Source organism: Zea mays, chromosome 8 (assembly GCF_902167145.1).
Source record: "Zea mays cultivar B73 chromosome 8, Zm-B73-REFERENCE-NAM-5.0, whole genome shotgun sequence".
Taxonomy (NCBI): domain Eukaryota; kingdom Viridiplantae; phylum Streptophyta; class Magnoliopsida; order Poales; family Poaceae; genus Zea; species Zea mays.
In genome coordinates, this window is record NC_050103.1 from 73,021,994 (window position 1) to 73,035,701 (window position 13,708).

Consider the following 13,708-nt stretch of genomic DNA (forward strand, 5'->3'; position numbering starts at 1 on the left):
AACAAAATTTTATTTTGTTAGGGGGTCATGGCCCCCACTAACCCCACTTGTCTATGCCACTCAAGGCATTTCTCTACCCCTTAAACCTACCAGTTAAAACTAAGCTAAGTACACCACACAAAGCATCCCACGCACTCATGCCTCTGCTAAATCCATCCAACGTATCAACTCTAGACAAATCCCAGCATAAAAAACCAATGTTCCACATTGAGAGCACCTAAAGAGGGTGAATAGTTGATCCTGCAAATTTTGCTTAAAACAACACAAACTTGGTCTATAATGTGAGTTAGAGTAAACCAGAACCAAGATGGACAATAGAGAGAAGAGAGATGAGAACTCTTCACTTGATTGCTCACTTAAGATGAATATTAAACTAGCAACAATATTTCAAGTGAATACGAGAACTCAAGAAGACAATAATCACAAGAAAGTAAAGAGACAAGTGACAACGATTTTTACCGTGGTTCGACCAATGCTTACTCCATGTTGTGGTGACCTCTTTTGGTCAAGTGTTGCACTCAACCCCTCTCAAGTCATCTAAAAATCAAACTTGAGTGTCACATATGTCTTTCTTATAACTCAATCCTGTTTGTGAGGAATCTCCACACGTTGTGTTAAATACTAGTTGATTTTCAATTCAAATCTGGCCTCGAGCTGCTGTCGGTTCGGGTACTCTCGCTGTGCCTCAACACACCTAGGGCTAGTTTAAAAGCCACAAAACTAGAAAAATATTGAAGAGGCTAAAATACACTTCTTATTCAATTTTAGATAAAAACAGGATTTTAAGCTTCAATCTCTTCCGGTATTTTAGGTCCCAGGTAGCTTTAAAAACTTCCATGCGCCCGAGTAGCTTTAAAAACTTCTCGGCGGGGTTTCTGCGCTCGCCTCTAGCTCAGCCGGCCGGCCTCTCCGATTCCTCTTCCTCCGTGCCTCCCACTCAGCCGGCCGGCCAGACCCACCCACTGCCTGGTGATCGTCGTGCTCGTGGTGGCGGGTCCGGCGAGCGAGCGCGGCGCCCATGGCGAGCGACGGCGACCACGGCGGCGCGCTGCAGAAGCCGCTGCTGCCGAAGGCGGCCAGGGGCGGGGGCTGGTTCCGGAAAGGTACGAGCACGGCGCACCCGTCCGGCCTCAGCGCCGCCGCTGCCGGCACCTCGTCCAAGGCCGCCGCGCTGCGGCCGACCCACCACGTGCCCGCGCTGCTCTGCACGCTGGTCGTCGCGCTCGGCCCCATCCAGTTCGGCTTCACCACCGGGTACTCCTCGCCAGCGCAGGACGGCGTCACCCGGGACCTTAACCTCTCCATCTCCGAGGTACCGTACCTCCTGGCTGCAGCCTCTGCACTTCACGCTCGGCTCGGTCTCAAAATCGAACGAGCAAATGATTGACGGAGCTCCGTCGCACCCGCAGTTCTCGGCGTTCGGCTCGCTGTCCAACGTGGGCGCCATGGTCGGGGCGATCGCCAGCGGCCAGATGGCCAAGTACGTCGGCCGCAGAGGGGTGAGAACTCAAACCACAGCTCTGCGCAGACTATGGGTTGTATGTTTCAGGTTAAATTTCCGACAAATATTTTACTTTTCAGCAAAATCACTAAAATCAACGTGAAGGATTCTGTCGCTTTCGCCCCATAGTATTCAAATTCTTATGACATATAAATTATCTACAAATCCAGATTTCTAGAAAATTTCTTAAAGAAAACTGTACCAAACAGACCCTACTTGTACGTACTACGTAGTACTGAAATTTGATTAAGGTGCAATTTGATACGCGCAGGTTGATTGAACCCCACAGTCCCACTGCTCACTAGCCGGGCTAGCCGCACACACTATTTCGTGGTCTATGCTGCTTGTATTTTTGTTTTGTTTTGTTTCTGGTGATTTTGTAAACCAAAAAAATATAGTGTAGATTAAGAGATCTTTGGCGCTTTTTTAGCCAGTAATAACTGATAAGAAAACGATTGCATGCTCTCACTCTCGCGCTCTTTCATCCGCGTTGACAAGAAAACTCAATCGATCGGTTAGAGACTGAGCTTTTCATCGGACGTCGTGCCTGTTTGTTTCGGCTTCTACCAGCTTCTGGCCACTAAAAGCTGCTGCGGACTGCCAAACGCTTAGCTTTTCAGCCAGCTTTTATAAAATTCGTTATGGTAAAAACCATCTAAAATCAACATAAACACATAATCGGTTGAGTCGTTGTAATAGTAGGAATCCGTCACTTTCAAGATCCTGAGCCTTATGAACAACTTTATCTTCCTCCACACGTAATCGTAATGATACTCAGGTTCTCTCCACAGCCAGATTCTCCCCACAGCCAGATTTTTAGAAAAGCTGGTCAGAAAAAAGCTGAACCAAACAGCCCGCCTTAACGACCAGAGATCGACGGTGACGGATTCACTGAATCCTAAGCTGTGGTGCTCTCTTTTGCAGTCACTGATGATTGCGGCGGTTCCGAACATTATGGGCTGGCTCGCAATCTCCCTGGCCAGAGTACGTATGGCGCTACGTGTGTCTGTTTATTTCCACTCATTGTCTTCACAGATGACAACATCGGCTTTGATGGCTGTCGATGTCTACTTTGCTCTGCAGGACACTTCGTTTCTGTACATGGGGAGGCTGCTGGAAGGATTCGGTGTCGGTGTCATTTCCTATGTGGTTAGTTTGATAAAACTCCATGCCTGGTTATTACGCATACTCTGAGATCAATCCCTGTGAAGTCTAATTTCATTGGCAGAAGATCAATTGGAGAGCGTGGGCGGCTGGTGGTTAAATCTGTTGGAGGAAATGAAACCCTAACCACAACTAGTTTTGGGGAGCTGTATTAATAGATAGTGAACATATATAGACCGGGTCTAGCCCATTACAACTGTAATACACCCTTCGCATTCACAGCTCTAGGCAGAGACTGCACCGAAACTCCGAGAACACCATAGAAAAGAGTCCCTTAGTTAAGATGTCGGTGAACTGCGAAGTGGCCGAGACGCGGAGGACATGAACATCGCCGAAAGTGACACACTCGTGGACGAAATGGAGATCGATCTCCACGTGCTTCGTGCACTTGTGTTGCATGTGGCTAGTGGAGAGGTAGACCCGTAGACTTTGTCGCGGTAGACGAGTGTGGCACGCGCGAGGGATTGTAGAGCTCCTTGAGTAGCTCATGAAGCTAGGACGCCTCGACCACGACGTTGGCCATAGTGCGATACTCGGGCTTAGCGCTGGAGCGAGAGATAACGGGCTAGCGCTGCAAGGACAAAGAGATGAGGTTGGCACCTAGAAACACATCATAGCAATAGGTGGACCGGCGCATGTCGGGGCAACCATCTCAACCAATGTCGGTGTAGACGATTAGCTCAGAAGTCAAAAAAAGGGCCGAAAAAGAATGTTGTAGTTGAGGATGACGCGGAGGTAGTGAATAATCCACTTTCCAACGGTGAGGTGAGGCTCCCACGGGGTATGCATGTGATTATGTGAAGGCACACCTGGTGGACTGCGTAGGCGATGTTGGGCCAGGTGAAGGCGATGTATTGGAGAGCCCCAACGAGGCTCTGGTAGGCCTTCACATCACTGACTAGGACACAGTCATCATCGAAGGCCTTTAAAAGGAACATGGACGCCTAAGAGGGGGGGTGAATTAGGACTTGTAAAAATCTCACTAATCTATGAGAAAGGAAGAAAGAGCGGGAGGAGGAGTGGTTGAACTTGCCGCACTAGATAGCACGAATTGGGCAACCGAACTATGTGGAAACCCAAGCAAAGGAGTGTGAAAGAGTAGTGAAAGTATCGGGCTTTGAGTGCAAAGGAAAACCAGGAGGGTGGAATCGTTCCCCATAATAATAGAGGATGGAATGGATGTATGAGGAGGGTGGGAGTGAGATAACATGTCGGCATCAGGAGTGGTGTGGTAGGAGGCCCTGGAGTCGACCACCTAATCGGGCAAGGTGAGAGGCGGTGTCAATGCAATGGTGTTGAATGAGTTGGTGAGGGAGACTTCATCCCAACCACCATCCCTAGGGAATGATGGAGGCAGAGGTCCCCTGAGCGAGAGGAGAGGTAGAGTCGACGACGAGTGTGGAAGAGGGGACGCTGAAGGCGGTGGAGCATCGAAGTAGACGTGGTTAGTAGAGCTAGCTGGGGTAGACACGACAAGGAAGCACCCTGGGTCAGGCTTGGCCACATGGAGATGGTCGTAGTCCAAGGTTTATAGAAGGATGGCCACACAGGACCACCCCCACGACCGTGAGGCCACCATAGGGAGGCCAGTGCCCTCGTGGCTATTGTGTGCGGAGATGGTGACCATCGCTAGAGCTAGTAGCCTAACGAGAAGCTTTAGGAGTAGTGAGAGCGATCGAAGGGCATGCAGAGCGCACACTGAGTTTTCAAGGACGCATCATAGAGCGTCAGGCGGATGCGTGGGACTTGGCATCCAGCATGAGATCCTTGAGAAGTATCTCATTGTTGACATCATGGAAGGAGGGGAATTCCACGGACCGCTTGATGAAGGCCTTTAGGTGGTCATAGCGCCAACTAAGACCATGTAGAAGGTGGAGGATGTGTGGTCAGAGATAGGTTCACCTAGATCGCACAGGGAGTCTGCCATGCTTTCATCTAGTGGCAGTACTCAGTGATAGAGAGGTCCACCTGGGAGAACAAATGGAATGGGGCATCAAGGTGGAGGGAGTGGGCCTCCTGGTTACCAAGGAACTGGGCCTTGAGTGGAAAATGGGCATGACCACTGCCCTAAGGGTCTTGCATGTGCAGATTAGGAGGACGAGGCCCTTGCGGCCATGCACGCTGGGCGAAGAGATGAATCCTAATGGTGCAGGCGCCATGGGGAGAACTACAGATGGTTCTAGGGTTGCCGATGATGTTGGGGAGGGAAGCATAGGGTTGTAGAGACCCAATGTGGCTGACCAACTATAGCAGGCGAGGTTGGCGAGTACAGCGAATGTCGGTGGACCGTTCGCAGGTACTAGAGGTGGCATGTTCATGGAGCATTTGTGGAGCATTGGCAGGGGTGAGTGGAGGAGACCCGATCACATGCACCAGGCAAGTTATGCTGGTGGAGCAAGAGTAGATAGAAGGCATGACGAGCACGGGATGACCATCCACTAAGATGACGAATGCATTGGCGAGTGTCGAAGAAGAGAGTAGGCAAGAAGACGGTCATGCCATCAGTGATGGCTAGATGGGTGATGACGTTTGCACCATGTAGGGGAAGGGGTGACCTAGTCAATGGCAGGATGACATGTGCCCCGCGTGCAGAGAAGAGATCTAGCCAGCAACGGCCATGTGCGCCACGTGCGGGGGGAGCAGACATGGGTAGCACGCCTTTGGGAAGATAGGTCATCGCCATGAAGGCATTCATTTGGGGAGGGGTGGCCAGGGGGAACTAGCAATGATGACCAACCACCGATGGGGGCAAGCCATGGGTGGCTAGTGGCACCTTAGTGCAGGTAGGGGGGAGGGAAGAGAGAAGAGAATGGAATATTTGGCTAGATACCATGTTGGAGCAAATGAAACCCACGGTTTGAGGAGCTATATTAACAGATGGAAAACATATATGGGTTGTACCTGTCCCATTACAACTGTAACACACGTGTCTAACAATATCATATGCTAACTTTGGTCTGTGCATTTTGTGCCACTAGGTACCAGTATACATAGCAGAGATATCTCCACAAAACATGAGAGGAGCTCTTGGCGTCGTAAACCCGGTTTGTCCGTACCCACAAGCATCTTATGTTTTTTCATGATGAAAAAAACACTTGTCTTTCTTGATGTTGCCATGACCATGCAATTGTTCACTCTACAGTTGTCTATAACCTTTGGTGCCATGCTTGCCTATGTGCTTGGCTTGTTTTTTCCTTGGAGGCTTCTTGCGTTAATAGGCAATTAAACCCTCATACATAAATAAACCTCCTCCTCTTGTTGTTGCTCTTGGTTTGCATTTCAACTTTCTACAATGTCACACTTGTAGGAACCTTGCCCTGCCTACTATTGATACCTGGCCTATTCTTCATTCCGGAATCTCCAAGATGGCTGGTACACACTAGTTGGATAATTAACTCTAAATGATCATGCTAGATTGCAATCTCCAATGCCCATTTTGCTCCTTATATCCATAGGCAAGGATGAATATGATGGATGAGTGTGAGACTTCTCTACAAGTTTTGAGGGGGATAGACGCTGACACAACTGCAGAAGTGAATGATATAAAGGCATGCACATGCTTCCATTCATCTAAAATAGTTGGATACATTTTATTTGAAAAGAATCTTCACTTTGTGTATTCTTAATATTTCCTTTAACATTTGGTGCATGGATCCATGTGCTCCATTCTTTTGGAATCAATGATGGCACCAACTTTTTAGCTTTATACAGGTAGTTGTAACATCAACAAACAAAAGTGGTACAATACGTTTTCTAGAGTTGAACCAAAAGAAATACCGAACTCCCATAATTGTAAGTTTGCAACTATATCTTCTTATCTAGGACCAAATTAGTAATCACATTTTGTAAGTTGACAATGCTGCAACCTCTCGCAGCTAGCAACAGGCTTACTTGTATTGCAACAGCTAAGTGGAATGAATGGCATAATCTTTTATTCAGGTAGCATCTTCAAAGCTGCAGGTAAGCTATGCAGTTGTTTACTGGCTTGTAATTTTCATTTACTAGTTGGTCATCATATATTTAGCAAAGGACTTTTGTTCCATACAAATTTAACTAGAGCAGTAGGGACATAGGGAACTGTTTGTCAATATTTATTTTACATATACTGGAATAGTGTAGTATATTAAAAATATCAAAAGAGTCAAAATGGAAAGTGGCGAAAGGGCCTCTAGCCTAAAATGGAGTAAACTTACCTTAGTTTTCCCAAGTCCTAACACATTATAATATGGTCTAAAAAGATAATATATTTGTGCCCCAATAAGTTGTAACATGGTTTACCATTATCTGCTTCGATGAATGCTACCATTTTATTGTTTATTGCAAGTTGTCCCCTATATTTATATACAACATTGCTGGTTGAATTTATTTTAAGTTTGAGTTTTCTAACAATCAATGTTCTCTAGGGCTCAAGAACAGTAACTTGGACACATGTGTACTTGGAGCTATTGGGGCAAGTACCTAATAACTAGATAGGCCTGATCTAGTCTCTCTCTCTCTCTGTTATTTTATTGATCTTCTGACGACATTCCATCAGGTTCTTGCTAGTGTTGTTACAACCAAGATCTTGGACAGAGCTGGACGGAGAATCCTTCTTATTGTAACTTCTTCTACCCTCTAAAGCCACTAATTTTTGGGGTCTTCTGTAGCTTAACTTAATGTCACTTCAAATTATAGATTTCTTCGTCTGGGATGACTCTAAGCTTGCTCACGGTTGCTGTTGTATTTTACATCAAGGTAAGTTCAACTTTCTTTGCAATAGTAATCTAGTATACTGATCAATTCATGGTTTATGTACATTTTGACACGCAGTGCTGTTGCAGCATCTCACAACTCATTTCACTGAATATTCTTCTTTCTTGTCATGGGTTATTCATTTCAGGGCAACATTTCACATGACTCTGACTTGGGTAACACCTTAAGTATGGTGTCTTTGATTGGTGTCTTGGTAAGTATGTCGATTACAAATTTTATCTAAACATTGGTTTTTAAATTTCAAACATGTACCATAATTTTCTCCCAAATACTTCGTTTAGGCTTGTGTCACTGCTTACTCCTTTGGTATGGGTGCCATTCCATGGATCATAATGGCTGAGGTATAGTACCTTATCACATATAGCTAATTTAGCTCATAGTAAGCCTCATGCACATGTTGAAAGGATGCTGAATGAAAGCTCATTCTCAAAACTTTGCATATTGACAGATCCTTCCTGTTAGCATCAATAGCGTGGCAGGAAGCTTTGCCACCCTTGCCAACTGGCTGACATCCTTTGGAATAACAATGACAGCAAATTTGCTTCTAAGTTGGAGTGCTGCAGGTCCATATATACATTTGTGTTGGTCGATCGTTTATGAACTACCCAACCATATGACAGGTTACCTTTGTTTTCAAATTGTGCAGGTACATTTGCCTTGTACATGATGGTGAGTGCTTTCACGGTCGTCTTCGTCATCCTTTGGGTGCCAGAGACAAAGGGAAAAACCCTCGAGGAGATACAATGGTTCTTCCAGTGAGCTCTAGCATTTCATCTTTATATGCAAATAGCGTGGCACATCCTCTAGGATCTATAAGAAAATATAGTGAAATATAGCATAATCAATGTCATTTAGCAATTTTAGTGTTTAAATGGAATTTGCTATTGTTTTCGTAAGAAAAACTATAAATATTGAAATTTTATAAAAATATTACTCAAATATATGTACGAGGATGTAAAAGAAGATGTCCCTAGATCCATTACTTAACATTTGTTGAATCAATCGAGGATCGAAATAGTCGACCAACGAATGTGTATAGAAGCCAATAAATAATTTTTGCACAAGGTAATTGTCACACCCATTTTTAGAAGGCAAACTGAATGCGAACCATGTATGTGCCAGGATCAGAAACTCACGTACATAACGATTACATAGTTGGACATCATCACACATTGCTCAAAATAAATAGCGGAATAAGTACTTTATTACATCAAGATGTCGAAAACATCCACATGGTCATTAACATAACATTGTCATTAATATCATCAAAGTGCGGAATATGAAACGTAGCAGATATGGCCTTCACAGGCAGCTGACTGGGGGTTTGCCACTAACATAACTAAAACTCATCGCAGTCCTGGAACTCCTCAAAGTCCTCCACGTTGCCTGCATCTCCTCCTGAGCACTGAATACAGTGGGGACAGCCTAGGGTGGGGTGGTTTTAAAGCAAGGTGAGTACACATCAACGTACTTAGCAAATGTCCTGTTTGGGTAAAGTGGATTGGCTATATGTGGAGTTAAGGTTAAGCAGTTGCTTTTAGTTGGTCAAGTATTTATTACTAATAGTAGAGCCAAAATTTAGTAATAAACCCAGTTATTACCCAAAAGTACTCCCTCCAAGAGGAAATACCAGAGACCAGAATTATAACCATCAATATTAATCATCATCATATGAGTATCCAAAGTTCTTCTAATCAAAGACGATCCTAAGGCTGCTAACCGTGGGCACGATTGATATACCAGTTTCTAACACTCTATAGAGGTTGCACACTTTACCCACGAGTCGTGATTCCCTTTCTACCCAGAGAGCGCTACTCCCCATTGACCACTACCTAGGTGGCCTGGTAGGGTATCACTATGTAGCCTTTACAAAGACTCCCCTGGTGCATAACTGCTTGTTAGATTTCGCCAGTCGTACAAACACAGTACACCTCCCTAAGGTGGGTGACTAACAAAACCAAATCGAATGAACCTCGGCACCCACCCTTAGCAGAGCGAGCACTATGCCCCGACTCCCATTGATGGCCCTTTGGCAAAGCCAACTGCACCCCTAGGTTCATCTAATTATTCAGCAAAGGATGTTCCATTCCACCCTCATGGTTGCACTGTTATCCCGGGTGGTCACTCAACGAACAGGTCCTTACGGAGAGGTACTCAGGAAACAGCCTGAGTCCCCTAAAGTATAACAAGATCATAATCAGGATAACAACATCGTATCATAAATATTCACATCATGTTCGCTGATTAAGTTAAAGCAAAAGCATAAAGCTAACCATAGTAACCCAAAAAGGTAACAAGGAAAAAGTAAATACAGACTAGTTAATCCTTAGATTTCAATAATGTAATGCGGGACGGTGAATTATAAAGTAAGTAGGACATAGTAGGTCAAAGGACACTTGCCTTCACCAGGTTGTTGCTCAGGAAGGTCTTTGGCAACCCACTCAGGAACCATGGACTGCTCGTCGTCTAAACAAAGTGATCATGCGTTTAATACATTTGGATAAAGACAAATGAATAACACACCAATCATGTACAAACAAGTGAACGCATCTCATAAGAACAATATAAACTTAAGAGGTAGTTTAGGCTATAGGGTGAACTAACACATTTAGAATTTTGTTATTCTCTAAATGTTGTCCATCTCCATAATTACATATTTTCGATTCCACTTATTTTAATGAGACACAAAAGTTATACCAGGGATAAATCCATACATTACATATTATTAGTCTCACAAGGTTAAACATCTAATTACCATTAGGGTTTCCTTTTTATTTATCTTATTAAGTAAATAAACTATTACATAAACTAACCTATAGCCTAGGCATAAAATTAGGATGGGCAGACAGCGAATGATCATAATTTATTTGGACAGAGAATAATCCTATGGACATTTTGCAATTTGAATAACTCAATTTGGAGTTCATATGCAAAAGATATGAAATAAACAAGTTTTGAAGTTTAAAATACAAAATTAGGCCTAAATATGTAATTAAATAAAAGTCCAGGGTTCAATCTGCAAGATTATAGGGGCCTGCGTGCGAAAACCAGGGACGACAGGTTGATTTCTAAAAAGTCGGGGTCTCTTTAACAATTTTACCTCACGACGGGGTATCGGGCGCTCTCAGCCATCAGGTCTCATATCGACGGCCGAGAACAGATCCCACGGCGAGCGCGCGAACGCGCGCTGACTAATGGGCCAGGGCGGTCAACGACCAAGGGATAACGGGACTGACAGGCCAGGCCCAGTGGTAGGGGCACGGGTGAGGGGGAAATCCGAGCGGTCGGATCTCAAGCGGGCGGTTGGGATTAGATTTGGTCTGATTAGATCCGGGCCATCCGATCTCAGACGGACGCCTGGGATCTAACGACCTGCTCGGGCCAGGTCCCTCGGCCGCCAGCGGTGGCCCCGCTCGCGTCCACGGCGGTGGCCCACCGGAGACGAGGGCGCGAGCGCGTTGGGGTGCCGGGAAGGGCTCAGGGAGGTTCAGGGGAGTGTGGCGAACATGACCATGGGCACAACATCGGCACAAGGGCATTAGAGGGCGCGGACCGTGGTAGAGTGGCCCAATGGTGGCGCGGACTTGCTCCGGCGAGCAATCGTGCGAAGGATAGGGAAACAAACGGGGAAATAAGGGCATGGGGAGGTTGCTCACCTCGAGAGGAAAGTCTAGAGTGCTTGAGCAACGACGGGACACAGGGAGACCTCAGGTCGATGACAGTGGGGCTTCGGCTGCAAGGGGAGAACATCGATGAGCACGGACCGGGCGAAACCGAGGTGCTGGGGGCAAACCAGAGGGTGTCCCGCGTTGCTGGAGAATATGCGGAGCTCACCGAGGCAACAGACGCAACAGATGCTCGACGACAGCCACGGAACGGAGGCGGATCACGTCGGAGCTCCACGGGCGCGTGTGCAGAGCGAGAGAGAGAGCGAGGGAGTTTGGCTGGGGGCGTAACTGGGCGAGGGGAGTGAGTGAGTGGGTGCGGACTCTAGAAAAGGGCTCGGGCACAGGGGACGTGGCTGGGAAACGCGCGGTCATGGGCGCGTCCACGACGGAGAGCGCGAGCGGGGCGTTAGGGAAGGGAGCAGTGGCTGACAGGCGGGGTCCACAGACCAGCGAGGATGAGCGGGCGAACGGGCGGTCAGCGCTGACAGGGAGGTCCCACCAAGCAGCGAGCAAGAGCGGGTGCATGCGCGGACGGATCGGCGCCGACAGGCCGGTCCCACCGGGCAGCAGGAGAGAGGGAGAGGGAGCGCGTGCGCGGTCGTCGCTGACAGGTGGGGTCCACCTATCAGGCGACGCGGGCGCACGAGCGAGCGGCCTGGCTGGGCTGTATTGGGCCTAATGGGCTGCTTTCGGTTTTTCTTTTTCGAGGGAATTTTTAATGCATTTTCTTTTTATTTTCTCTATGGATTTCAAATCAAATTCAAACCAAGTTTCAAATTCAAACCAATTCAAATATGTGTATCAATTCAAAGAATAATTTAGGCTCAGCATGATGCAACAAATCAAGACTCACAGTTTTGACAAAATAAATAATTAGACCCTAACATAATTAACCTAATTCTACTCAAAAGGAAAAGAGAGAGAGACTAGAAAGAGACAAAGGGCAACACCTGAATTTGATAGGCATTTAGAGAAGTAATTTTATACCCCAAATTCAGGGTGTTACAGTAATCTTCAGGGGCGAATTTAGAAGGGTTTATTGGGGTCAACCATGAAACTCTCTCATATCTCTCTTCATTAAATTGCATATCATATTATCCTGTTCACTTATGCAGCGTGTCATTTAGGGGTTGTTTGGTATTTAGGGGTGAAAACGGGTTGGGTATACCCGTCGGGTACCGGATACGGATAGTACAAATACCCGTTTTTTCGGATACGGATTCAGGTATTTTTATATTCGGGATGGATACGGGTAATACCTTGATACCGCAGTTTCGGATTCAGGTCGGATACGGAGCGAGGACTACCGGGTAAATACCCAGATATTCAGGTCGGATACGGGTACCCGGAATTCGGGTACCCGTTTTTTCTTTTTATGTATAATATAGTTATAAAATCATATCTTTTACATATGAAATCGGATGAAGATAAAGTTTATATAAAAATTGTAGAGCTCGAAGAGATCTATAACTTTGTAGTATATCAATTTTTTGTTTAAACATATCTTTATGTCAAAATCATTGAAATAATGTCCAAATTTATATCAAATTAATAGACTTTATCATTTTTATGCGTGGGGCTTAAGGTTATCTCCATGTGGGAACTTAAGGTTATCCTTTTATAGACTATTTATTAGTATCGGTAACTTATTTTCAATTTTCGATCGACGCTACAATATTTCATGGATTTAATTGTATTTTGATGATTTTCTATGACAAGAATTTAATAATACATAAATAGCCTAAAAATCGTGAAATTTTACGGAGGCACAACATATGTCCATATATAACCATAAAAATGTTTGGATCATAAGATTTATAAGATGCCCGCGTTTTTTTTCATTTCACTTTCACTTATTTGTATGAGTTACACGTGAAATCACTATATATATCCAAGTTTCAACATAATTAGTACTTTACTTTATCATTTTCATATGAGAACTTGAGTTATCTTCGTATAAAATGTTTATTAGTTTTTGTAACTTATTTGCAATTTTTGAGTGAAACTATAATATTTTATGGATTTTTAATATTGTGGTGTTGGTTCTACAATGTCCTTGTGATTTGTAACTTTGAACTACATGATGTCAATTTTATTGGTTTCCTTTCCTACATTTGATCTATCATATACATGATTATTTATTGCTTAATTTATGTGTTTGTTGGATGGTTGGACAATTAATATCATCGGGACTAACTACCCGATAATTATCTAGTACCTACCCGAGTAGTATCCATTATCCGTTTCTTACTCGTCCGGATTATTACCCTGTCCCGTCATGTATCCATCCCGAAACTTAACTACCCGTATCTGGTCCCGTATCCGAGAGAAATATATTAGGGTAGGATACGGGATGACCCTGTATCCGGCTGTATCCGTCTCGTTTTCATCCTTATTGGTTGTATATCTAAGGTGCCAAAAATTGCCATATAATTTCTGCCACACTTACCTAATGTTGGATGCTCAAATTCTTCACCACACTTGGCATGTCTAAGAAAATATTGCCACACTTTTATATGTCCTATATAACCTTAGGTGTGGCAGGCCTTTAATGAAAATGATACTTCCACTGAGAATAGACTAAGGGCATTTTCAATGGATAATTTTATTACACTGTTTCCAA

At 44.9% G+C, this 13,708-nt stretch overlaps 1 protein-coding gene across 4 annotated transcripts in view; it reads left to right on the plus strand.

The window, feature by feature from the left end:
* Nucleotides 1-840: 840 nt before the first annotated feature.
* Nucleotides 841-13,708, plus strand: part of LOC103637010 (sugar transporter ERD6-like 6) — a 33,154-nt gene continuing 20,286 nt past the window's right edge. Inside the window, exons 1-17 of one of the 4 annotated variants that reach the window (XM_020542834.3) lie at nucleotides 841-1,312; nucleotides 1,410-1,499; nucleotides 2,426-2,485; nucleotides 2,585-2,650; nucleotides 5,644-5,709; nucleotides 5,808-5,883; nucleotides 5,973-6,037; nucleotides 6,121-6,213; nucleotides 6,377-6,457; nucleotides 6,541-6,625; nucleotides 7,069-7,115; nucleotides 7,200-7,262; nucleotides 7,340-7,399; nucleotides 7,545-7,610; nucleotides 7,699-7,758; nucleotides 7,866-7,980; nucleotides 8,064-8,172. In XM_020542834.3, the coding sequence (XP_020398423.1) occupies nucleotides 1,019-1,312; nucleotides 1,410-1,499; nucleotides 2,426-2,485; nucleotides 2,585-2,650; nucleotides 5,644-5,709; nucleotides 5,808-5,883; nucleotides 5,973-6,037; nucleotides 6,121-6,213; nucleotides 6,377-6,457; nucleotides 6,541-6,625; nucleotides 7,069-7,115; nucleotides 7,200-7,262; nucleotides 7,340-7,399; nucleotides 7,545-7,610; nucleotides 7,699-7,758; nucleotides 7,866-7,980; nucleotides 8,064-8,172 (1,496 nt within the window). In that variant the 5' untranslated portion in view covers nucleotides 841-1,018. Of the gene's footprint in view, nucleotides 1,313-1,409; nucleotides 1,500-2,425; nucleotides 2,486-2,584; nucleotides 2,651-5,643; nucleotides 5,710-5,807; nucleotides 5,884-5,972; nucleotides 6,038-6,120; nucleotides 6,214-6,376; nucleotides 6,458-6,540; nucleotides 6,626-7,068; nucleotides 7,116-7,199; nucleotides 7,263-7,339; nucleotides 7,400-7,544; nucleotides 7,611-7,698; nucleotides 7,759-7,865; nucleotides 7,981-8,063; nucleotides 8,489-13,708 lie in introns of those variants that run through there. The other 3 variants (XM_020542835.1, XM_020542836.2, XM_020542837.2) reach the window with 3 other exon arrangements.